General features: G+C 35.5%; 2 protein-coding genes across 2 annotated transcripts in view; one reads left to right on the plus strand and one right to left on the minus strand.

The window, feature by feature from the left end:
• Nucleotides 1-5,620, minus strand: part of duox2.L (dual oxidase 2 L homeolog) — a 44,193-nt gene extending 38,573 nt beyond the window's left edge. The window contains exons 1-2 of the mRNA XM_041586725.1: nt 5,539-5,620; nt 1,183-1,214 (exon numbers count right to left, since the gene is read on the minus strand). The gene's annotated coding sequence lies outside the window, so the exon portion shown is untranslated. The remainder of the gene's footprint in view (nt 1-1,182; nt 1,215-5,538) is intronic.
• A 167-nt stretch (nt 5,621-5,787) lies between these two features.
• On the plus strand, nt 5,788-20,278 carry LOC108710293 (dual oxidase maturation factor 1). Its single transcript, XM_018251435.2, has 7 exons — nt 5,788-5,875; nt 10,040-10,201; nt 13,210-13,267; nt 14,183-14,317; nt 15,948-16,161; nt 19,066-19,280; nt 20,124-20,278. Exons 2-7 carry the CDS (start codon nt 10,055-10,057, stop codon nt 20,276-20,278), a joined length of 924 nt encoding a protein of 307 aa, XP_018106924.1. The 5' UTR covers nt 5,788-5,875; nt 10,040-10,054.
• Nucleotides 20,279-26,795: the final 6,517 nt, after the last annotated feature.

A 26,795-nucleotide genomic window follows, 5' to 3' on the forward strand; every position in this document is an offset into this window, starting at 1 on the left:
CCCACAGGCTAAAATAGCAATTCGGCAGGTTATAGAATTTTTAAAGAGACAGTAAATGATAAATTTCGATATTCTAATTTTCAGGGTTTTTTTCAAATTCAAATCGAATTTGGACTATTCCCTAGTCGAAGTACACAAAAAATTCACTTCGACCTTTGATAAATCTGCCCCTAAGACATTAGTGTGTCTTTTTAATTTTTTTCTAAGTAGCCTTGATTAAGGTTAAAATAATAAAGTAGTAAGAATATGAGCTAAAATGGCTAGCAAAACTATAAGGCATGATAAAACACTCCAGTTAAACAAGCAAAATAAAATGCTTGATGCCATTAAATTCTCATTACCAAATGGTAGTTGAAGTATATGCTGCAGGCATGCCTAATAACGTGAGGGATCCTTATATTACATTTTAGGGGGGGGGGGCAATAACAGTGTTACACATACCCAGATATCTTATATAATTTTATGAATTCAATAACAATCTTTACGTGAATGTGCCTCTTTCCCCTGGCTCATTAAAGGAGAAGGAAAGCTACAAAGGCAGTTTATTGCCAACAGATTAACCACAAAAGTGCAAGCTAGAATGCTATATTTATTCTGCAGAATGCTTTTCCATACCTGAGCAAACAGCTCTAGGATAGCAGCTGACATATTAGCTTGGTGTGAGATCACTTCCTGCCTGAGTCTCTCCCTGCTCACTCATTGCTCTGGGCTCAGATTACAGCAGGTAGGGGAGGAGGGAAAATGGAGCAAACTGAGCATGCTCTGAAGTCTGATACATACAAGTCCATGTGTACACAATAGAAGGAAAGAAATGCAGTGTTTTTTTGACAGAGGATTCATTAATTTGAGGGTTTACCAGTGTATTTATATAGACCTTTCTGATAAAGCTTACTTACTTTTAAACTTTTCTTTAACAAGTACTTATTACTAAAACAATTTGTTCCACATTGGTGTTAATGTAATGAATGGAAATGATAAGTATCAAGTAATGAGCATCACTGATTATTTCCTTAACCTTGGGGCACTCCCTTTCTGTAATAATTCCAATTACAGAGCCTGGCAGTGATGTATGATAGGAAACTCACTATGAGGTAATTGAGCATTCAATAAGAGCAGAAAAAATAACAGTTAAGTTTCTCAGTATTACACACTGTACAATAACCTTAAATGTACATTACTTACTATTGGCATCTATCTGAATTCTGATGTTGGTGCTAAGGACAGTACAAGAAAAAGTATGAGGATAGTGAAGGCATTTTATATAAGATATCACAAACATTTTTTTTAATTTGTTGATCGAATATTTCACATATGTCTGAACCCTTCATATACTCTACATTAATCAAAGGTTTTTGCTAAAAACAAGCATTTTAACATAAGCATTGTTCTTTGTTCCATTGATAAAAACCATATATTCAATGGACCATCTTGCCCATGTACCAAAGAATCCTGCAAGTTACAATGCATTAAAGACATTTTGACGATAAAAATGTTACATTTACAACATTACATTAATGGCCAGTACACATTGTAACTGTTAAATGGTAGAAACAAGTGCTGATACACAGAGAAAGGAAATTATTTCTTATAATACTGCTTCTAACAAGATTTTGATCACATTCTGACTGTCATACACAAAACAATCATACGCAAATGTGCAGAATTCACCAAGAGCTGCTTAGGAGAGTGTGTGGTTCTATTAATAATAGTATACAGTACTGATGCTTAAGCTTCCTCATGTGGCCATTGTATGGTTAAGACTATATATATATATATATATATATATGTCATTCTTTTCATATTTTTTTTTACTGTAGTTGATTTAAGGGACTGTTCACCTTTAAATTACATTTTAGTGTGATGTAGGGTGATATTCTGCAACCGGATTAAATTTTTTATTATTTGTTGTTTTTGAATTATTAAGCATTTTATTCAGCGGTTCTCCAGTTTGCTGTTTCATTGCTAGGATCCAAATTATGTTAGCAACATGCATTCATTTGAAAAAGAGACTGGACATGAACTGGAGAGGGATGAGTAATAAAAAGTAGCAATAATAATAAAAAAAATAATGGCCTTACAGAGCATTTTTTTTTAGATGGGGTCAGTGACTCCCATCTGAAAGCTGGCAAGAGTCAGAAGAAGAAATAATTTAAAAAACTAAAAAAAATAGATAATAATGACTAATTGAAACGTGCTTAGAATTGGTCATTCTATAACATACTAAAACGTATTATTTCACAGTGATACAGTTGGTGATCTGTAAACTATATACCGGTATATGTCCCAGACATATCACAAGGTATGTCCAATTAAAGCACTCCTAAAACAGAAATATTTAGTAGCTGACACTAAAGTGTATCAGCTTCAGGGTACAGGTGTCGCTTTATCTGAAATCCTGCTAAGGTTTAACAGTGGCTTTTAAGCACTTCTGTCAACAAGTAGAACTCATATTTAGCAATATGTATTTAGAGTGTTGACTCATGGAACCTATGCCAATTTTTGCTATTTATGCACAAATACTGGTCTATTTGTGATGAAACTTGCAGATAGATGTGAATAGAACTCTGCTATATTAGAGCAGGTTTTTATTGTATCCAGGACAGACCAAACCTCTGAAATGTTTTCTTCTTGCTTATTCTAGTACAACAAATCTCTGTCTTTCCCTATGAAGAATAATGAAATATCTAATTAAGATTTTAAAGGGATCCTGTCATCGGAAAACATGTTTTTTCCAAAACGTATCAGTTAATAGTTCTACTCCAGCAGAATTCTGCCCTGAAATGCATTTCTCAAAAGAGCAAACAGATTTTTTTTATATTCAATTTTGAAATCTGACATGGGGCTAGACATTTTGTCAATTTCCCAGCTGTCCCCAGTCATGTGACTTGTGCCTGCACTTTAGGAGAGAAATGCTTTCTGGCAGGCTGCTGTTTTTCCTTCTCAATGTAACTGAATGTGTCTTAGTCAGTGTCGGACTGGCCCGGCGGGACACCGGGAAAATACCCGGTGGGCCCCGACCCTCATGGGCCCCCGCCGGGCCAGAACCCCTCTCTAAATATTTATATTTAAAAAAAATAAATACAAATTATCGGCGCTGAGCAGCGCCGCCTGCGCATGCGCGCCAAGTGGCGCTGTTGCGCATGCGCACCGAGCGGCTTCCTTGCTGAGCCGGTGCATCACAGTGGGGGGACGGGTGGCCGGAGGGGGGCCCTCGGCAACAGTCCCGGTGGGCCCCGGTCCCCCCAGTCCGACCCTGGTCTTAGTGGGACATGGGTTTTTACTATTGAGTGTTGTTCTTAAATCTACCAGGCAGCTGTTATCTTGTGTTAGGGAGCTGCTATCTGGTTACCTTCCCATTGTTCTTTGTTTGGCTGCTGGGAGAAAAAAGGGAGGGGGTGATATCACTCTAACTTGCAGTACAGCAGTAAAGAGTGATTGAAGTTTATCAGAGCACAAGTCACATGACTTGGGGCAGCTGGGATCAAGCTGGGATTGATGTCTAGCCCCATGTCAGATTTCAAAATTGAATATAAAAAAATCTGTTTGCTCTTTTGAAAAAATGGATTTCAGTGCAGAATTCTGCTGGAGCAGCATTATTAACTGATTAATTTTGAATTTTTTTTTTCCCATGACAGTATCCCTTTAAGCACTCTCTTCTGGAGTGTTAACAAATTTGACCATATTTCATTGCATACAGGTTGCGTGTAAGTTGCCTTTATCATTCACTGGCCTGTTCTATTATTAGGGGCAGATTAATCAAGTGTCAAAGTGAATTAGAGGGAATTTTCTAAGTAAAAAAATCCGAAATTCAAAGTAATTTTTTGTAATTTTTTGGATACTTCAAACATCGAATAGGATACTAAGACTTCGACTTCGAATGCGATTAGAAGTAAAATCGTTCAAATATTCGACCATTCGATAATCAAAGTACTGTCTCTTTAAAAAAACTTCTATTTCAATACTTCGCCAAATAAAACCTGCTGAAGTGCTATGTTAGCCATCTAGAGAATTTTTCTAAGTTTTTGGAAGTCGAAGTAAAATAATTCGAACGATCGCTGAAATCCTTTGAATCGTTTGGTTCGAACGATTTTACTTCAACCGCAGAATACCCAAATTCAATGAAAAAAAACTTCGACTTCGATATTCGAAGTCGAAGTATTTCAATTCGATGGTCGAATTTCGAGGTATTTTTAACTGCCCCTTAATGTCACATTGCATTTTCTGATTGTAGATAACTACATAGACTGTACATTTGTTGAGACATTCTTGGAGGCAGTTTAATCAAAGTTTAACTGGCACTTAAAAAAGCATGTCTCCCACAGATCAATATTTTATTATGCTATTTATTCATTCTGTCATGTTTGTCATGCTCGGCTTTGCATGTCGTCATGTCTAGGAAAAATTGGCGTGAGAAATAAAAACTTCACAAAAGTAAAAAAAAATCAAGAAATGTTTCTCAAAATGGCATAAATCTGCCCCTTCATGTATCCTTGCACCACCTTTGTAATTCAGAGCTGGATATTATTTCTTCCCTAGATCATTCTAAACTTGTAGATGTAAAAAATATTGTCACATTTTTAATCCTCATTATCTCAAATGATGATTACGGTATGTATTTTTCACAGTGTGCATAGTGTTATTATCAGTAACAGAATACAATATAAACGTTGAATGAAATAGTCTGTTATATGAATATGAAGCATGCAAGCTTTCTGGATCTCTGCCTACAACTTCCCTAACAAGCTGTTTCATCACACACTGATACCGGTGAGCAAAGGCAGCATGGGACATGTTCCAAAAGTCTGCTGAAGGATTTGTGAGTTTTAACTGTGTAAACGGAAACATAATATTGCTTCCGTATATTCATTCATTCTTTAAGGGTTCAATTCACCTTTAAAAATCTGTCTTTTAAAGAATATGCTATAACTATGGGGAAAATGACTGAACAGCACTATGATTTCAGCAATTCTCAGCTTGATGCAACATTGACATCTGGACCCTCCATCTACTGTACATGAATCAAAGCTTTCAGTCTGGACTCTCCATGTACTGTACGTGAATTAATAGCAACTACTAGAAAAAAATATTGTTGACAACTAGAGAAAGGAAATGTTTCCTTATAATACTGATACTGATCATTTGCAAACCGCCAGTATTTTCTTTTTTATTTCTGAAACATTGAATTCACCAAGTGCTGCTAGTGCTTAGGCGTGTGTGTTAGTGTGTGGCTGTAACATAATATCATACAGTACAGATTCTTTAGCTTCCTCGTGCCTCATGTGGCCATGTATAGAACACATTTACAAACAGTAATAATTCTGTACATTATTATTATATAATCGAGTACAGTCTTGTAGCCGAAATAAAAGTTACTTGTTATTATATGCTTCTAAACTTGAAAAAATAAACATCAAACATAATTATCAAATGGAATTTTTTGCTGTGTGAAATGTGTGTTCTGCTTATAGTAGCCCATACACAAATGCATTCAGCAGAAAAGAAGTACTTGGCTTTGTTATGTTAGTAGATGAACCTTACCTGTTAAAAGCAGGTGAATTCTCTTTTATGAGTTCTCTTCTGCACGTATGATCTGGCTAGGTGATCTTGTGTATGTGATTTTTTAAAGGAAGTAAATCCTTGATAACTCATTTATTGGGCTGGGCTGGACTAACTACCTGCACTTCCTACTGTTACAACATAATTTGAAAATGATACAATTAGGATGCAGTGATGTCATTCAATGGTTGGGCAGTTCAATTTTGCCATAAAAGTCCTGGATGGACCATTAGTCTTACTAGTGTTCAACTCAGTCCTTTAGTGGTTACTGGAACAGGCAGATACCTGCAAACACTGCTGCAAGTTCTGTATCATTGAGGTAGGTCTTTTTTCACACATATTGGATGTATTTGATTTTCTGTATATAGGTATATAAAGGTTGCGCACAAGTGAATGTATGGCTGCTATGATTATATTGGAAAGAAAAACACTGTATGCGCGGGTCTTTTTAGCAGTAAATTATATTTACAATTTTTTTTTTCTGATTTATATATATATATATATATATATATATATATAGATATATAGATATATATATATATACATACATACATACATACATACATACATACGTATGTATATATATATATATATATATGTATGTATATATATATATATATATATATATATATATATATATATATATATATATATATATACATACATATATATATATAACCAACGAAGAGCCAGCACTCTCGAATAAAGTGATCGTTTGCCTGGGTGCACAATCAATATATCCTATGCTGTGTTTGTTTCAATAAAACCTTTTTCATATTTTTAAGCCCTGAGAGAGCTGATCTTCTTTGGATGGATGGATGTATATATATATATATATATATATACATATATATACATCCATCCAAAGAAGATCAGAACATACGAGTGTGTGTGTGTGTGTGTGTGTATATATATATATATATATACACGCGTATGTGTGAGAATATGAATGAAGCATTTTCTGATATCGATTTACATATATATATATATATATATATATATATATATATATATATATATATATATACATTACTTATTTTGTTAACAAATGTGCTGTTATACTAAATAAATATATTTGTGTTTTTTTTTACTGCATTACTAATGTGGCTGTACAGTAATAATTGTACTACCTTCAAATTAGGGGGCTGTCATTAAATACATTTCAGAGCTTTTGACAGCTTTAAATGATGCGTGGGATAGAAGATGAGTACTTTTATAGAGGGTAAAGGATGGGATAATTTAGCAGTATTAATGAAACTAGACAAAAGATGAATTCCAGTTTACCTTGTCCTGTAGCCGGGTGTGTTAGCTTCTTCTACAGCTAAAAACAAGTAGCATTTAAGTGGCACTTTGGCTTATAGAGCCTTTCGCTGGTAGAAAGAGTGAGACTTTGCCTGGGTTTACAGCATGTTGTTAGACGAATAGGGCAAGTGTGCTTCACACACAATTACACCTGACGTATCTCTCTCTGGATAACAGATACTTTTAAAGTATTGTATCTGCTGTGACAAGGATTATTCATTGCAACATATTCAGTCCAAAAAGAAAACTGAATATCATAAAAACTCTTTGGTGTATTGGCGTATTTGGTGGGGGAAAATTAGCCTCATAAAAATGTTTTAAGTGAAAAATGTATTCTCTACCATATAGTACAGTCGTTGCTAAACCACACCTAAAAGCCCAGCTTAATAGTAATTTAGAGTGAGATTTGAGGTGAACACTGACCTAACTTCTTGGAATATAGCTGGAGCACCAATGTTTCCTGGACCTGTAAGCTTTTCTCAACAAAGGGGGCCCTGAAAAAAATGTTGGACCTCTAAGGCGTGCTTAAACCCAAAAAGTCTGAAAAGCTTTGATATAGTACATAATATATGTGTGTGTGTTAATTATACAAATAATGCTGGTTTTGGTATAACAATGTATAAGTATTCTGTTAGATGTCCAATACAAGTATTGCAGCAATTGCTATGGTTGGTTTTTTGTATTTGGTGTCATTGCCCTTGATCACTTCTCTGACTTGTCCTAATAACTCCTTCTTGAAAAGAAAGGCTTATTTAAATACAGTATGTGGAAATATAACTGATCCTTAACAACAAATGGCTATCTGAAAACAGTAACTCTGACCGAGTTGGCTGTAGATCAAGGGAAAATGTCAGAAGCATTTCCTTGTTCTCACAGTGCAAGCAAGGATAATATAGAGAACCAATATGAAATACCAGTGCACACTATTAATGCAGCAATAAACTGGGGGAATAAGAAAAAGTGAATAGCCTTCCGCATGTAAATGAATTACATCATATTCTAAAATAAGATACTGAAAGAGGGAATATCCTTTTGTTAGTTTATTGGTCTACATTTGAATATGACTGCAAATAATGTTTGATTGCATCATCAGGAAGAGTCCGAATGGTGTGGGATTTTTTTTAATCGTTGTAATTATTCTTATAGTTTATCTCTGTGCTCACTGAATTCATTATATGAATGTCTGTTGGTGTTATTAAGTGAAACCAAAACCAGTTTGATTGATTGCAACTCCTAAAGATGGCAGTTTAAATGTGAATCTAATTCAGGAGCAAAATGATCCATTTGAGTGAACTGAGCTGAAACAAGGACATTTAGTTATGATGAAAAAACAAAGATGTTAAACTGTCATGCCTTTTTAATTCCAGCCAAACTTGTACAGGTATAGGATCAATTGTCCAACAACCCATTTATAAACCCTCTTTATAGGTCCTTGGTAAGGCCTCACCTGGAAAATGCAGTGCAGTTTTGGGATTCATTTGGAGGGGTTGAACTTGATGAACTTTGGTCTTTTTTCAACCCAACTTAACGAGCTATTTAACTATTTTCCAGAAACCTATGAATTATGGAAAGACCATCTACCATTTAATAATATAATTTAAAAATGTTAAACATATTTCCTCTTTCTCTGAAATAATAAAACAGTACCTTGTACTTGATACCAGATAAGATATCATTCATCCTTATTGGAAGCAGACCAAATCTATTGGGTTTATTTAATGTTTAAATCTTTTCTTGGTGACTAAGGGGGGTATTTACTAAAATTTGAATTTATCTATTTTTTTTTTATTAAAACAAAGTCGACCTAACTCCTATGCACAAATGTAACTTATTTGTTAAAAAATCAGGTTATAAAAGTCGGTGCCGGAAAAGTCTCGCCAAAATTACGCAACAATTCCAATCGTGTGACTTTTTTTAATTTGTCGTCCGAATTGTACAATTTTTTTAAGTTGTTGCCCGAAACCCCCAACTTTTTCAAATTATCGCACAAAACCAGCACAGATCACGACATCTTCTACAATCTACCATTGACTTCTACATGAACTGAAACGTGCTTTCCATACTTGGATTTTTAGCAGCTTTGGGGTCTGTCAAAAATTCACGGTTTTTTTCCTCTAAATATTCGAGTTTTCCCCTATAATAAAAAGTCTCCTTAAAGCATAGAAAGCCAAGTTACAGAAAGACTCTTTATATGGAAAGCTATTTTGGATAACAGGTCCCATACCTGTAATAAGATTACCTGTTTCCCATATACTAATATCAGTTAGTAAACCATTTACGCCCTCTATATTCCTGGGCCCTTAACAGTCACTGAGTTTGCTACCCTTTATTCTTAACTATACATGGTTATTTAGTAAAAACAGTAACAATTTTATAAAGCTTTGTTTGCCGGGAAGCCAAGAGTACACTCATGTTTGAGCAATGATGCATTTAAAAGTAATTGCTTGATAAACCTAAGCAAGCATTGGAGTCTAAAACAACACTTGATTGTTCTGACCAGGAACTGTTTGGATGCTTTTTAACTAACCAGAAGTATTTTGTTAAATAAAGCTTTCTGGGCACAATGAACTTGTCCAATATTATTTTTTTTTTTAAGGGAAAGTTTATGTTTTAAGGGAATTTAACTTAACTATTCAATCAGCAAAATATAGAAATGATTACCCTTTTCTCTGCCTCTTTCCCCATTTAACACAGACTATAATGATGAAGATTTCCTATTACTCTTAAGATTCATACCACTTCTAGAAAATGTTAGGGTCAATTTTATATATTATCATGTACTATAGTGTTAGAATGAATCAATTTATCTACCATTTTGAATAGTACGTAACTATATAAGCCTGAGGTTGGGAGAACGGCCCTGCCAATCTACTCTTTTATTCTAAGATCTTAGTTCGTTCAAGAAGCCCACTGTTTATTATAATATTATTATACTGTGCTCTGTAACTTGACACTACAGAAATACATGATTGACTATATACTGCGGTGTATGCAAATTAAAGTATTAAAGTGCACATATTAGGGATGCACGTAATCCAGGATTTGGAATGGGAAACTGAAAAACTAGGCAAACCTGCTCAGCATGGAAATATAAATATACATGTCTATGTGCAAAGTATAAATTAGAAACCATGTAATGGTGATGCTCATATATTGTTTGCTGTCATTATCTTTTTTTCAGACTGCACTGTAAATCATGACTTTTTATGATGGCCAGTATCCCTTTTATCCTCATGAAAGAAGATCATGGGTGTTTAATGTCCAGTGCATCATTATCATCATTGTCTTTCTAGTTTTCGCCCTGTCCTTTCTTGTCATTTTGCCTGGAATAAGAGGTAGAGGGGTAAGTCATTTACAGTTATTACATTTTGGTATGCATTAAACTGGCTTGTATTTATAGGAAGACCTGAATTAAACTTTGCATCTGTTCTTGCATTACAACTTCTTCTTCACTGATAATGCCAGGACTTGTAGCCCTGTTAGACAGGATGCTCATTTTATTTTAATGAACATATTATCTTTAATTTAATTTAAATAACTGTGGGTATGGCAATATGTTAGGCACCCCCAGTGATTTCAATCAGTAAGTTTTTTCACACAGTGCTCCTTTTATGGAGAAAATGCACCAACACAAGGAAAAAAGTTTCTCAGTGCCATTTTACTCACCCAAGTTCTATTTATTCCTATGGGATTTTTAGAAGCGTACTTAAAAATGGTGAGCTCTAACTTTCAACCAACGCTTTAAAATCCCATAGGAATGAATAGAACTTGGGTGAATTTTTATGCATTAAGCTCTAAACTTACATTTGAATAAATCTGCCCCTTATTGTGCATTTATGCATATTTTGATAAATCTACCCCTAAGGGTAAAATCTGAATATTTGAAGTGTAAAGGGTTCATTGTGCTCTCTCCAGTTTGAGTTATTTTCTTCCTAAAAGGATAACCAACCCAGGGAAAAAACATAGTGATTCAATTACCTGGGGTATGCCTAACATATTGGCAGGGTTTCCTTGCGGATTAATTTCACTTTACATGTATTTTAATGTTTTAATATTGCCTAGACACTCGTAAGCATGCTTATAAATTTATAATGATTTTACTAGTGCCTTCAAGGTGTGATATAATAAGCACTTTAAGTATGTTCTCATTCTAAATAAGCAATATTATTATTAGAAGAACATGCACAAGGGATATATAAATATATCCCATGATTTATGAAAATGTTTTGTTTTATTATATAATTTATTAAAACCAGAACACTATAGTTTAATTATAGTAACAGCCACAATTAAGATCATTGGATAGATGCAGTCTAATAATACATATACAGTATTTTTTATTGACACTATTAATTCAGGTAGACACTACAAGATTGAGTCTGGTTAAGAGTATGCGGCTAAAATAGTATGTGCAAAAAGATTTATTCACCTACTACTTCATTGTACTCAAGGGTCAAATTGAAAATTCGAAGTAAAAAAATTCGAATTTCGAGCTATTTTTGTGTACTTTGATTGGAGAATAGTCCAAATTCGATTTGAATTTAAAAAAATTTAGAAAATTTGAATATCGAAATTTATCATGTACTGTCTCTTTAAAACTTTGACCATTTGCCATCTAAAACCTGCCAAATTGCTGTTTTAGCCTATGGGGGACCTCCTAGAACCTTTTTGGAGTCAATTGGTGGAAATCTAAGTTTTTTTTTTTAAATACTTCGAATCGAATACGATCTTACTTCAATTCAAACGATCGACTACAGCCTGTTCACCCTCAATTTGATTTTTTAAATAAATTTTGCTTGGTCTTTTTTTTAATTCGAATTTCAAAGTTATGGGAGTTATCCCTTGATAAATCTGCCCCTTAGTGTATAGGTTTACCCTTCTTTTAAAATACCTAATTAATACCCTTCTTTTAAAATACCTAAATTAGGCTAGAACTTTTTAAATTAGTCAATTTGAAAATACTTGTAGAGCGAAATCATCCAAAGGACATAACTCATGTCATCTGCTGAGAAGGCAATGAAAAGATGGTTTTCCTTGGAGTATACTTGACAAAGGGGCGTGTTCCCGAAACGTTGCACTACTGCATTAATAAAATTGCAAGGGCTTGCCTTGCTATCACAATTCCTGTGTGCTGGTGAATAGTTATGGCATTTATATCCCCTTTAAATATGTCCAGCTTTCCCACTGGTTTACTTTTGAAGGGAAAACATTGTCCCTCATTCCACTTAACAAATCTTAAAGATTTTCAGCTAGATGAACCAAACGTCACTCTATTAACTCCTGATTACTCTAGGGTGGTAAACTCTGTGAAAGTCATTCACAGGATATAATTGGCCAAGAAATATTTGGTTGATGCCCAACATATCAAATCTCAAGAAAGAAATAATAACTAAATGGTATTGCTGCTCAGATTTACTACGTACCCATACATTGTGGAGGGATGCAAAAGATTATTACCACTGAAATGTACTCCATTTTCCCTTTAAGATGTATCTAGTAGATTTAATTAACTATATTTGATTTTATACCTTGCAAGGATACCTGCTCTATGGAATCTTTTACATAGTATAAACGATTACCAATAAGACAATGTTTTCAACTTAATGATAAAATTATGTGATTATGTTTCATCAGGAAAATAATTTAAAATTAGATAATGAGCCATCACTGACTGACTTTTGTATAAAAGAGAATGACTCATACGCACATGTGCCAAAAACTTTATTCTTCCATTATTAACATCTGTCCATGTGCCAAAATCTTTATTAATATGTTCAAGTAGAAAGTAAAAGATAATGCTATGTAATTTGACAGATTGCCATACTTGATGGAGTATAAAAAAAATCCCTGGATTGTTTACCTGCAATATATTCATCCTTATTTATGAGTGTCAGAAACCCTGGGCACCAAAACTTGAGGTTGATAGACCTTGGGTCCTTGACCCCCACCTTATACTTACACCTGGGTTTGTAAGAATGCCTTTCCTACAGCCTTGGTTCACCCTTCTCACTTTATAGCTGCCATGCTCTTAACTGCAACCAATTCTTTGCCACATCTTCTTTCTGTAATCATTGGGCAATTTTAATTCTCTTCTTTATGGAAAGGAAAGGAGGTCCAACATATAATATATTCTTGTTATATTACATAAGTACTAAACAATCCCACTCAGGTTCATCTTTTTCCAGCAAATCTAGAATTTAAGATATGTTACAATTATTATATCCTGATGGCTTTATTACAGCTCTGATTTTATTTACAATTATATTATATGAAAAGGTCACTGAATTGTTTCAAATATTCAACTCTTAGTAAATTATATTTCAAATAAAGCCGGTACTTTTGCTTTCACAGAGAATATCCTGGGCGTGCAGAATCATAACAAGCCTATTCATTGGATCTGTAATAGTTGGTAAGTATATATTTTCATCGTGTGATACCTGTCACTGAAGAGTATGGATTCACTTTGTATTCCAAAAATAATATAGTTGTTCATTGTACATTTTCAGATGCTCCAGACTTCTTTTTAATGTTTAAAACAATAACATTCCTGTGCCCTTCCTATACAGGTGTTGAATCTGTTATCTGGAATGCCTGGGATTTTGGGTTTTCTATATAAGGGATTTTTATTGGGTTTATATTGGGTTTCTGGATATCAGATCCCATACCTGTACCAACTACCATTACAGTGTTCTATGGTCTTGCAATTCCATCTTTTAAAAGTTAAATATCCCATGTCAAGACTTAAAGGAGAAGGAAAGCTCAAAGACAGTTTATTGCCAACATATTAGCCACAATAGTGCAAGCTAGAATGCTATATTTATTCTGCAGAATGCTTTACCCTACCTGAGTAAACAGCTCTAGACGCTGTCTCTGTTTGTTTAGGATAGAAGCTGCCATATAACCTTGGTGTGACATCACTTCCTGCCTGAGTCTCTCCCTGCTCACTTACAGCTCTGAGCTCAGATTACAGCAGGGATGGGAGAAGGGAGGGGGAGAGGAGCAAACTGAGCATGCTCAAGCCCTGCCCTGCAGGTTTCAGCTGAAAACATGAAGTCTGATACAGAAGCCCATGTGTACACAATAGAAAGAAAGAAATGCTGTGTTTCTTTTGACAGAGGACTCAGAGCAGCATTACTTTGAGGGTTTACTGGTGTATTTATATAGACCTTTCTGATAAAGCTTACTTAATTTTAGCCTTTCCTTCTCCTTTAAAAGAAGCCTACAATTTTTATTACAGTCAAGGGTAATATGTATGTCGCTGAGAGCCCTTATAGTATGTATATAAGTAACATCACTTGATTTATATATCATTTACTATCTACAGCTGTTAACTTTACCTCGGACTGGGAGGTGGGATCAGTGAATGCAACAACTACATATAAAAGCTTCAGTAATGCTGTTGTAAATGCTGATATTGGACTACACGTGGGGCTTAATGGCATTAATGTTACTCTGAAAGGTAAGGCAAGTTATTTTACTAATGAAAAATATTTGTAACACAGGAGAGGCAAAATTATGAAAATATTGTGTAGTGAATGGATCTGGAGAAACATTTTACTCAATGATAAATGAAAAAATTACAGTAATCATGAAACATATTCTGTTGAAAGCAAGCAAAGATATTATGTAGCATATTGAGCTAGAAAATTGCAGGGATTTGATTATGCTGTCTCCGCATTTGCTGAATTTCAGCTTCCATCAGCTATCAGCTGGGATGTGTCATTTATTAAAATGCTGCTAACATATTAGGGCCTATGTAAACGCTGCTAAAGTTTTTCTATATTACAAAAGCCTAAAGTAAGGGCAAACTTACGAAGATTTAGAAGCTTTTTTCGGCACAATAATTAATTTACTAAATAATTAGTTTACTTTAGATTAGTAAACTAATGGGGGGGTTCTTTTATGATTGCCTGAGCACAAAATGTTTTTTTTTTTTATAAACTTTCATAAACTCTAAGGGGCAGATTTATCAAAGGTCGAGGTGAATTTTTGAATGAAAAAAATTAGAATTTCAAGCTATTTTTTTGTACTTCGACTATTGAATAGTGCAAATTCTATTCGAATTTGAAAAAAAATCGAAAATTCGAATATCGGAATTTATCATGTACTGTCTCTTTAAAAATTCGACTTCGACCAATCGCCATCTAAGACCTGCCGAATTGGGAAAAACTTCGAATTGAATTTGATCGAATGCGATATTCCTTCAATTCGAATTCAGACGAATACGGACCTATTCGATTGAAACAGACCTATTCAACTTAATTTCAGTTGGTCTTTTTGAATTCGAATTTCGAAGTTTTTTCAATTCTAAATTCGACCCTTGCTAAATATGCCCCTAAATTCGACATTTGATAAATATGCCCCTAAAAGTCACATTGGAGTTCCATGACTTGTACAGTGCCGGATTTCAAAAAGGGGCGCCCCTAGGCCGCGCGGTCCGACCAGGCGGCCGCGCGGTCCTAGCGCCCACTTCACATTCCCTTCCCAGCGCGCCGGCGAAGAAACGCCGGCGCAGCTGCTGTAATTGAATGGGGACGCACGCGTCCCCATAATGCAGCTGGGCGGCATGCCGCCCCTATTTTTTTGCCGCCCTAGGCCCGGGCCTATGCGGCCTTGCCGCAAATCCGGGCCTGGACTTGTATAAAAGAAGTTGTCATTAAGCCTCATGCTTTTAGGGCTTTAGCACAAGGGCAGATTCGGGGAGATTTTGTCACTTGCCGACTAATCGCCTCTTCTGCGGGGCCACAATCTCCCCGAACTGCCTTCCACCTGCTATAATGAGAAAACGCCAGCGCCAATGCACTTGCAGCACTTCGATTTCCGAAGTCGCTCGCAGTTGCCTCACAAGGAAACTACGTGCGACTTTGGAAATCGAAGCGCCGCGAGTGCATAGGCGCTGGCTTTTTTCTCATTATAAAAATCTGCCTGTGTGCTAGCTCCCTAATAAGGTCATGGAACTCCTCGGTGACTTATATTATCCTTATAATTTACGACAGGGGACACATTATTTACTATATTATGCACCAACCATATTTGAAATAGCTATTGTAACTTCTTAAGCAAGTATTCTCTTCTGTTATTCCAAACAGGCAATCCTATTCATCAAATTAATGAGACAATAAACTACAATGAGGAGTTTGTTTGGCGTTTGGGGTCAGATTACAATCAATATTATAATGATGGACTTAAAAAAGGTCTCCCAAACCCCATTCTGTATGTGGCTGAAAAATTTAATCAGTATAATCCATGTGGGATGTTCGCCCAGTACAGAATATCTGGTCATTATGCATCAGCTTGCATGTGGTAAGTAATGTTAAATTGAAGTTAAAGAGAAAGAAAAATTTCGTCCTGCCTTGAAGAGTGGTATAAAGTTTAGCGGTATCAGCAAACTGATGAGAATAGATCCAATCCATTAGCAAATTGTGATAAATTGGCCTCAAACTATTTTAATAATTTTTACCTGGACAAACAAAAAAGTAAATATATAAAGACTGTTACTCTTGTTGATACTCTTGCTCATCTCCATCTACCATCTTGGCAAATGAATAGAATGTATTGAATACTATTTTACATACTTAACATGATTAACTTGAATTAACTATCTAGCTGCCCATTGTGTGGCTAATTTTCTAATCGCATAGGATTACATTTATTTAGAGACCAAAATATTCACTGGATGAAAATAATAACTTTAATGTTGTATGTTTGTACACACATGAACAATTTATGTCAATGTCTTCTATGAATTCATTTCCAAAACTTGATTTGATTACATACAACAGAATAAGAAAATAAAATTGGTAATACATGTATTATCTATATGCACATCTTCAAAAACCTTTAACTTTATTCTTATATCATTGATGTAGCATTTCTCCCTGACAGCTTTGATAAACCACCTTCAGTTTTACATTAAAATATGCAGGAGGGACTGTCAGTCTGCTATTGCAGCTGTGCAAAATGTGTCCAACAATTGGCTGTCAGAACAAGTGGCTTGTTTTTCTATTCCTCTGTTTACAGTGAGCTTTAACCCCTGTATTTGTGCAGAGAGGATCCTTTAATAATGACTAAATGTTAGGAAAGGGGATAAAGATAATCTAGCTAATGTTTCCTTATTGAGAAGCAAATTATTGCTGTACCCATGATTAGATAAGATAAATGAACATAAAGATACAGCAGAAGCTGCTAGAGTCTGTATTTCGCCACTACTTTTTATTATATGGGTATTTTTGTGATTACAACACATTATGGCAGCTTGCTGGAGTTTAGTCAGTCACAGGGACATAAAATGATGATCATTTCTTCAATAACTTATTTTTTAATTAAAATCATTAGTCATTTTAGTACATCACATGGGTAACTGGGATCTGATTAAACATATAGGGTTTATTTCTGTATTTCAATTATTCCATCACTTATACTGTGCTCCCTATGCTCAAAGAAATGATGACTGGTACAATAATTACTTAACATGGGCATATTCTCTGTGTAGGACACATCTTTAATTGGATACCATAATGGAGACTTCCTTCTAGTAATAGGATGGGGCAGTAATAATGAAGCACAATTGGTGTTTCTTATAGAAAATGCTGCTTTACAACTGTGTAGACAGGGGAGACCAACCAAAATTAAGTCGAAGGTTTTTTTTGGCTGAATAGGTCAGTTTTCGATCGAATAGGTCTGTATTCGGGTGAACTAGAATCGTACCAATCGAAGTAATAGCGCATTCGATCCAATTCAAAGTTTTCCACCAATTGACTCCAAATAGGTTCTAGGAGGTCCCCCATAGGCAAAAACAGCAATTTGGCAGGTTTTAGATGGTGAATGGTCAAAGTGGAAGTTTTTAAAGAGACAGTACATGATACATTTCGATATTCAAATTTTTTAATTTTTTTCAAAATCGAATCGAATTCGGACTAATCCCTAGTCGAAGTACACAAAAAATAGCTCAAAATTCAAATTTTTTCAATTCAAAAATTCACCTCGACCTTTGATAAATCTGCCCCTTAGATTATATTTATTGAGCTGCAGAGTGGATGATAAATAATACAGGGTCTAATTAAGTTAAAGGACCAGTAACAACATCAAGTGAAAAGGATGTATTAACATGGGAATTCTGTTTGTCTAGCATTTACAAAAACGTTTCTTTGTAGTAACAGTTTAATTTTATATGAAGACATTTTTATCCTGTTTGTGACCCCTATTTATCTCCATAAAAACCATTTTTATTCCAAATGGCTTATCTGTTATCTGCTATTTTAATGTCGGCCCTGTTGGAACTTGGATGACAGAACTCATGGCCATAGAATAAATTTATATAAAATACTGTACATTACAGATTCTGAATCAGGTCTGGATAGCAGAATTATATATATATATATATATATATATATATATATATATATATATATATATATATATAGTCAAATACAAGAGTCCTCTGCACTCAACCCATTATCAATATATTTAAGACAGCGACATTTTGTGCATACTGCTACTAAAAAATGCCTTACCCTTTAAACAAAACAGGGATTGTTTGGCCATATATTGCAATATATTTAAGCTGGCCAACTACGTCAAAGTCATCCCATATCTGGCCAGTCCTATGCTCAATTTTATCTGATTCATTAAGAATTCTGTTGCTTCATTATACATTTTACAAAGGGACTTGGTTTTACCTGCAACTTAACTTGCTGCTTTCAAAGTAAAACTCCCAAACTTGGCTGCCCTTTTATTAGACACCAGTGGGATCACCTGACTATAGCTGGGAAGGGTGGGAGCTACAACATGGAGCTGGTCACTGCTCCGGTAAGGCATTTTTTAGTAGCAGTATGCACAAAATGTCGCTGTCTTAAATATATTGATAATGGGTTGAGTGCAGAGGACTCTTGTATTTGACTATATATATTATGTGGTCACAGCCTCATTGCACCCCGCCTAATGGTTTTAAAAAATAGTGGTGAGCACAACTTTCCCTTGTTTGTTATATATATATATATATATATATATATATATATATATATATATATATATATATATATATATATATATATATATACACTTTTGCCCTTGGGAGTCAGTGACTAAGGTACAAAAATAATAAGAACAAAATATTAAGAAGAACATAACCTCTTACATGTTTTTAATTGTACAACAATCACCATGTATTGGCACGTTAATAAATTAATCTCTTTTTTTATATTTTAGGGTGGCATTTTGCTCTTGGATCATCAGCAATATCCTCTTTTCCATGCCGTCTTTCATTTATGGAGCTTATATGACTTTGGTGACAGCAGCTTTTATAATCTTCTCACTAATTTCCTTCTCCACTGTGAAAAATGTCTCATTTTGTAATATTCAATTCGGTACTGACGTTCTGAAAACAGAGTTTGGAGCTTCTTTTTGGCTGACTCTTGCAACAGGTGAGATGGAGACAGAGTGACTTTAGCAAAACTATACACATTTAAATCTTTAGCATTCATTTATTTGCCCTTAGGTAGTCTTGTAAAAAACAAAAGCTTCCCTTTTCAGAACATTGACTTGTTACAGGAGTGTGCAGAATGCCATACTGCTAATCTCTATATGCAGTCAGTATCAGTAATTAAACAGTTTTCTAAACACTAGGGTGGCGAATGTAACTCCTGTTATTTACATCAATGCTAATAATATACTCTATATAGACATAGAATGTCCTGTGCACACAAGAATTAAATAAAAGCAACAAGGAAAGTGTATTGGCTTCCTAATTATTTCACCTGTCTTTTTTGAGCTTTCCTTATGGCAATTATAAATCTATTTACAATCCTAAACATTATGTACATGTGCATGAAAGTACAGAAAATGTCCATATATTACAATGGTACCTCAGTCTTTGAGTGCCTGCCACTTTTTGAGAGGAATAAAAAAGACTCATAAAGCTATGCAGATTGTACATGTTCAGTGGAGCTGAGCAAAGACAATGAAAACAGTCACAGGTTACTGAATTACAACTCTCAGTGGAAGCTGTGGACCGGCAACAGCCACTAAATACATCATCCAGCTTAACTCTCTATATATATTTTCCTTTGTTTTTAACAATGTCTTTCCATACTACATAAAACCACCCTGTTCTTCATGATTATATATATCTATTAGTAGTGCGAATACTGGCTTCTTTGCTGGCTTACATTACTATGTTAAAATTAAGAGTATTTCTAAACCTCTCCTAGCAAAATAGACCGTAAGAAAAAAAATTGAAATTTACATCTGTGTTGTATTTTTTTTAGGTCTTTTCTGCTTTATCATTGGGATAATATTTATTGTGCTGGATTGGTGTGTCCCTGAAAAACTGAAGGTTTTTTTTAACATGATTGAGGAGGATGAAGAAGAATATTCCTCAGAACTTTATGTTAATGAATATTGCCATCAACCGGACGTTTGAGTTTCCAAATGGACCTTTCTAGTTATTTATATCAGCGTTTTAACTGAGTGATCAGACAAGATGAACTTGACATAAAACAATAGCATTTTGAAACAGAACATTTACATCACCAATATTGTTTTTTAACTTGACTGAGAAAGATGAAGAGGAAAGTTTCACAGAACTTTATATCATTCTGCGCAGCATATGTAATGCTTCATTATATCTTTACCAAGATATGGGAGATCACAAAGGAACTTATGTGAGCATCTGATACATGATTTTTGTTGAACTGCTATGACCTACTGATCAGACAGCAATGCTATTGCTAATCTTATCTCCAAAGCAGCATTAGCAACATTTCAAATCTACATCTACAATCTTTTTGCACTAACAAAAACCTCACAGGTTAGGTTAATGAAGATGGCTACTGGGTCAGCAACTGCAGGAGAGCTGCAGACTAGAAATCCCGGAGTTACAATAAGTTAGGAACCACATGACATTATTGTAAATGTATATGTATTATTTTATAGGAATTGATTGATATTGTTTACTTGTGAATTAACGTTAACTTTTTAATAAAATAATCTTTAAAAAATGGTTTAGATATTTGTAAATTCATAATTTCATATACACAGATTTGACTACATAACCTATTTTATATACAATAAGATAACAATACGTGAGGGCCCATTTGTAATTCTTTTAAACCGTGAGCCACATTTAAATGTAAAAAGAGTTGGGGAGCAACACAGGCATGAAATATGTTCATGGGTGGTGCAAAATAAGTGCTGTGGTAGCCCCTATGTGGACTGGTTGCCTACAGGATGCTCTCTTTCTCTTTTTATGCAACCAAAACTTTCTTCCAAACCAGGATTTCTGCATCTGCTTTGAGGCCGTTGAGAGCAACATCCAAGGGGTTAGTGAGAAACATGTTGCTCACAGGCCACAAGTTGGGGATCATTGCCTTTTTGGACTGACAGACATATGATCACATACAGTATATATGATTGTTAGATACACTAATATGCTTCCATGTATATGAATAAAAGCTTGCAGAAGGCTCCTGCTATTTTATATATTTTTAAAGGGAAAAATAAGGCTTCTGTGGAAAACACAATATATAATTGCTAATATATAAGCTGAGCACAAGTGGTTCATTTTCAGAGTCCAACTTGTTTGAGCAGGAAGGAAGGGTTTGCACTTGAAACCTAGACAAGTAGACAGATTTAACAGGCATAGAGGACAGTTCGCTAGTGAAAGAGACCATCGCTAGTGCAGTTTTGGCCCTTTCGCTAGGTGTACTTTCTCTCAGACGAGCGATTGTTGAATCGCAAATTCACTAAAGTGCGAATCTTACAGTACGTTACCTCTTTTGCCAGAGTTTCCTTCGCCAGCTTAGACCTGATGAACTGATAAGACGAAGCTACATCCTTCTCAATATTATGTCAGTGACATCATACCTGTATGCCGAAAAGTCATAAAAATTTTAAAAAAACGCTGGCATTTTTTCATACTTTAAAATGGGATTTTCTTTAAAAGTTGTAACTATTAAAATTTTATTTTAACATTGTTTTTACTATTTGAGGGGCATGCAACATTTGTTTAAGGGTGGGCTCATGTCTAGGGCATTAGAGAATCTCTTCTCTTGCACACTGTACACAGGAGTGGCTGAATTGTATTGCTACACCAAGTACTGTATGTAGTAGTTAAACTACAGATAACTAGGAGACTGCTCATAAGACCTGCACATCATACTATACAGAATTAGTGATGGCCGAATTTATTCGCCAGGCACAAATTCGCTGCGAATTTGCGCGATTCGCTGGCATTTTCACCAAAAAAATGGACGCCGGCGCTGTTTCGAGCATTTCACACGAAATTCGAAAATTTTCCGGCGAAGAAAAATCGTGCAAATTCGCCCATGAATGTGTGCACATGATCAGTCCCACATCTCTAGCTAAACATATTATTTCATAGTTGAGCCTATAGCTAAGCGCATTATTAAAGGAGAGCTAACCCCCCAATAAGAAAAGCCCCATCTACTGCCCTAGATAGTTCTCTATTTTGTCATTAAAATCTAGATTAGCATGCACTTGTTAGTTACACCATTATGTATTCTGTCCAAGTTTTTTTTACATAATTCATTCTGTAAGTAACTCATAACTGCATCTGTAACATGGATGTTATACATTTCTGAGTTTGTAATATAATGATATCCTTTTGCGCACAAACCAGATTTTTTTCCCATTCTTTAATAGAAATAGGTCTTTTGTATATTTTTTTAATTCTTTGTATATGGTCACAAATACTTATGTACCATAAGAGACATTCATTCTGTGTACTAGGGATAGTTTTGTATACAGAATGTATTTAGGACAAACGGCACCCCATACCTTTAAGGGGCAGATTTATCAAGGGTCGAATTTCGAAGTGGAAAAAACTTTGTAATTCGACCATTGAATTGGATTACTTCAACTTCGAATGTCGAAGTCAATGTTTTTTTGTATTGAACTTGTACGTTTTCGGTCAAAAGAAAATCGGTTGATCGTACGATGAAACCCTTCGAATCGAACGATTTCACCGATCGATCGAACGATTTTCCTTCGACTTCTAAAGACTTAGCCAAATGTTGGCTGTGGGTTCTAGGAGGTCCCCATAGGCTAACATAGCAATTCGGCAAGTTTAAGATGGCGAAGTGTCGAAGTCAAACTTTTTTAAAGAGACAGTACTTCGATTTTCAAGTCGAACTTTATACTTCGAATCAAAGACGAATTTAGGCCTATTCAATGGTCGAAGTACCCAAAAACGTGTTAAAAATTCGAACTTTTTAAATTCGAAAAATTCACTTCGATCCTAAGGGGCAGAGTGAATTTTCGGAGTACAAAAAGTTAGAATTTCGATGTAATTTTTTGAATACTTCGACCATCGAATAGGATACTACGACTTCGAATTTACCTCGACTTCAATTCGAAGTAAAAATCGTTTGACTATTAGACCATTCGATAATCAAAGTACTGTCTCTTTAAGAAAACTTCGACTTCAATACTTCGCCAGCTTAAACCTGCCGAAGTGCTATGTTAGCCTAGGGGACCTTCCAGAGCAATTTTCTAAATTTTTTATATTCGAAGGAAAATCTTACGATCGTACAATAAAATAATTTGAATCGTATTTTCCACTTCGAAATTCGACCCTTGATAAATCTGCCCCTTAGTAAATCTGCCCCCAAATGTTAAATATGAAGTCGTTACGTTTATTTTTGTGTACATGATGTGCAAGGTCCCTGTGATATAACTTAGGCACAAGGATTATTTAGCCAAACTAAACAAATGTAGCATACGTGATATAGGCTTAATTGCTGTTTTATTAGCAAATGAGTTTATGGCATAAGCATGTGCTGTTGCAACAGCAGGACTATTATTTATAGGTGTGGTTTAACCAAGATATCCATATACTTAATGAAAGATTTGTAACTGAAACTGTTGTGCACTTGTAATAAAAATTATATTTCTATTTTAAACTTATGTAAGTACAAATTAATAAAACTATAATATATTAGCTTGAATAATGGCTAGCCGTGCATCTACTGTACATACAGGTTTACTGATACAATCATAAGGTAAAGTAAGTAAATGACTTGATTTTTTACATATATTTTGTAATATCTAGTGATGGGCGAATTTATTCGGCAGGCGCGAATTCGCGGCGAATTTGCGCGTTTCGCCCCAGCGAATAAAAATTTTTTTTTCGAAAAAACGGACGCCGGCGCCAAAAAAACGGGCGCCGGCGTCAAAAACGGCGCCGGCCTCAAAAACGAGACGCTGTCGCAGTTTCGTGAATTTTTCGCCATTTCGCACGAAATTCGCGAATTTTTCGGCGAAGCAAAACGGCGCAAATTCGCCCATCACTAGTAATATCTTATTCCTGATGGGTGAACGCTACCATTAATACCTACTGTTCATCAGACATCACTACAGATTTCTGTCTGAAAAGGTCTGTGAACACCTGGTAAAGCTTGATGAATTGTTCTTGAAGAGATGAAGTAAACAGTGGAGAGGGAAGACATTGCAAATAAAATAAATGATTGTAGCCAATGAACTGTGCAGAAATTTATGGAATAGGGTTGGAGGGGGTTAGGTGATCTGGATGAGATGTTTAAGTGCATAAGAGGAAGATGAATCACTAGAGAGAAGGCCTGCTATGTGGAAGTTGAGTGGTTGTGGGTGGAATCACTCATTGTCGGGTCTAGCTGGCTGGGTACCCTGAGCAACCCGACTGGCCACCTATCCCATCCTACTCCCCCATATGAACCATGCATGGTCATGGTGCAGGGGCTGTGCACGAGTATGTGCGTCAGCAGGCAGTAGGGGGATAAGTGCCCGGAGTAGGGATAAGCAGATAGAAGAGGTATGTGCCTGGTGCTCTCCCACAATTACATCCTAGGCACGTGCCTCTTCTGCCAACCCCTAGTGAGTCGACTTTTGGGCGTTATGTGTAATTACAATCAAATACCATTCTCTACTCTTTATGAAATAGCATTTGGTCACAGTGAGACACTCTGTAAACTTTCTTTATGGTTTCTTTTCTATGATTTTAACTTTTTTTTAATAATAGAACATTCTGTCCCCATGTCCACTAATTGCAAGCAACACAGCTTTCCAGATCCTGTCTGAAAGGCACAAAAAGCAGTAGTCATTTTCTACTTTGCGACTAAGATTCTAGTAACCTTTTTACAGTTAGGTTCATAAATATTTGGATAGCCAACTTTTTATTCTAATTTTGGTTCTGTAAATCACCACAATGAATTTTAAATGAAACAACTCAGATGCAGTTGAACTGCAGACTTTCAGCTTTAGTTCAGTGGGTTGAACAAAAAGTTTGCATAAAAATGTGAGGAACTAAAGCCTTTTTTTAAAACAATCACTTCATTTCAGGGGCTCAAAAGTAATTGGACCAGGGGCTCAAAGAATTGGACAATTGACTCAAAAGGTATTCCATGGGCAGGTGTGGGCAATTCCTTCTTATGTCATTATCAATGAAGCAGATAAAAGCCCTGGAGTTGATTTGAGGGGGGGTGCTTGTATGTGGAAGATTTTGCTGTGAACAGACAACATGCGGTCAAAGGAGCTCTCCATGCAGGTGAAACATTCCATCCTTAAACTGCAAAAACAGAAACAACCCACATGAGAAATTGCTACAATATTAGGAGTGCCAAAATCTACAGTTTGGTACATCCGGAGAAAGAAAGGAAGCACTGGTGAACTCAGCAACGCAAAAAGACCTGGATGTCTATGGAAGACAACAGTGGTGGATGATCACAGAATCATTTCCATGGTGAAGAGAAACCCCTTCACAACACTCTCCAGGAGGTAGGTGTATCAATATCCAAGTCTACCATAAAGAGAAGACTGCATGAAAGTACATACAGAGGGTGCACTACAAGGTGCAAGTCACTCATAAGCATCAAGAATAGAAAGGCTAGACTGGACTTTGCTAAAAAAAATACCACATCATCTGTAAAACGGCAGTGTGATGGCTTGGGCGTGCATGGCTGCCAGTGGCACTGGGACACTAGTGTTTATCCATGATGTGACACAGGAGAGAAACAGCTGAATGAATTCTGAGGTGTTCAGGGACATACAGTCTGCTCAAATCCAGCTAAGTGCAGTCAAATTGATTGGGAGGTGATTCATAAGACAGATGGACAATGACCCAAAACATACAGCCAAAGCAACCCAGGAGTTTATTAAAGCAAAGAAGTGGAATATCATTGAATGGCCAAATCAGTCACCTGGTCTGAACCCAATTGAGCTGCATTTCACTTGTTGAAGACTAAACTTCGGACAGAAAGGCCCACAAACAAACAGCAACTGAAAGCCACTGCAGTAAACGCCTGACAGAGCATTAAAAAGAGGAAACCCAGAATCTGGTGAAGTCCATGAGTTCAAGACTTCAGGCTGTCATTGCCAGCAAAGGGTTTTCAACTAAGTATTAGAAATGAACATTTTATTTTCAGTTTTTTTGTCAGCCCCTGAAATGAAGTGATTGTGTTAAAAAAAAGGCTTTAGTTCATCAGATTTGTATGCATTCTTTTTGTTCAACCCACTGAATTAAAGCTGAAATTCTACAGTTCAACTGCATCTTCTGCATCTGCGTTGTTTCATTTAGAATTCATTGTGGTAATGTACAGAACCAAAATTAGAAAAAAAGTTGTCTCTGTCCAAATATTTATGTACCTAATTGTAATAGAGCAGTTTATCACTGTGGGCATAGATCCTGTCTAAACTCCATTGTAAGCAGCAGACCTCTTCTTATATCCTTATATCAAGGTTTTATTATTACAGAGAAAAGGACATTTTTGAAAATTTGGATTACTTGGATAAAATGGAATTTATGAGAGAAGGCCTTTCCGTAATTCAGAGCTTTTTGGATAATGGGTTTCTGATAATAAACTGGTACTGTAATTTCCACCCAGACGGGTAAACCCAGCTTCTCAGTCAGGAATGTATTTACTTTTACACTCTGGGAAAGACTATTT

This window comes from Xenopus laevis, chromosome 3L, assembly GCF_017654675.1.
Source record: "Xenopus laevis strain J_2021 chromosome 3L, Xenopus_laevis_v10.1, whole genome shotgun sequence".
Lineage (NCBI taxonomy): Eukaryota > Metazoa > Chordata > Amphibia > Anura > Pipidae > Xenopus > Xenopus laevis.

Bases quoted from the DNA above. Each gene is read 5' to 3' on its own strand.
- LOC108710293 (XM_018251435.2), top strand. From the start codon at position 10,055: ATGACTTTTTATGATGGCCAGTATCCCTTTTATCCTCATGAAAGAAGA. The intron at 10,202-13,209 runs GTAAGTCATTTA...TTGCTTTCACAG, and splicing joins CTGGAATAAGAGGTAGAGGG to AGAATATCCTGGGCGTGCAG. The intron at 19,281-20,123 runs GTGAGATGGAGA...TATTTTTTTTAG, and splicing joins TTGGCTGACTCTTGCAACAG to GTCTTTTCTGCTTTATCATT.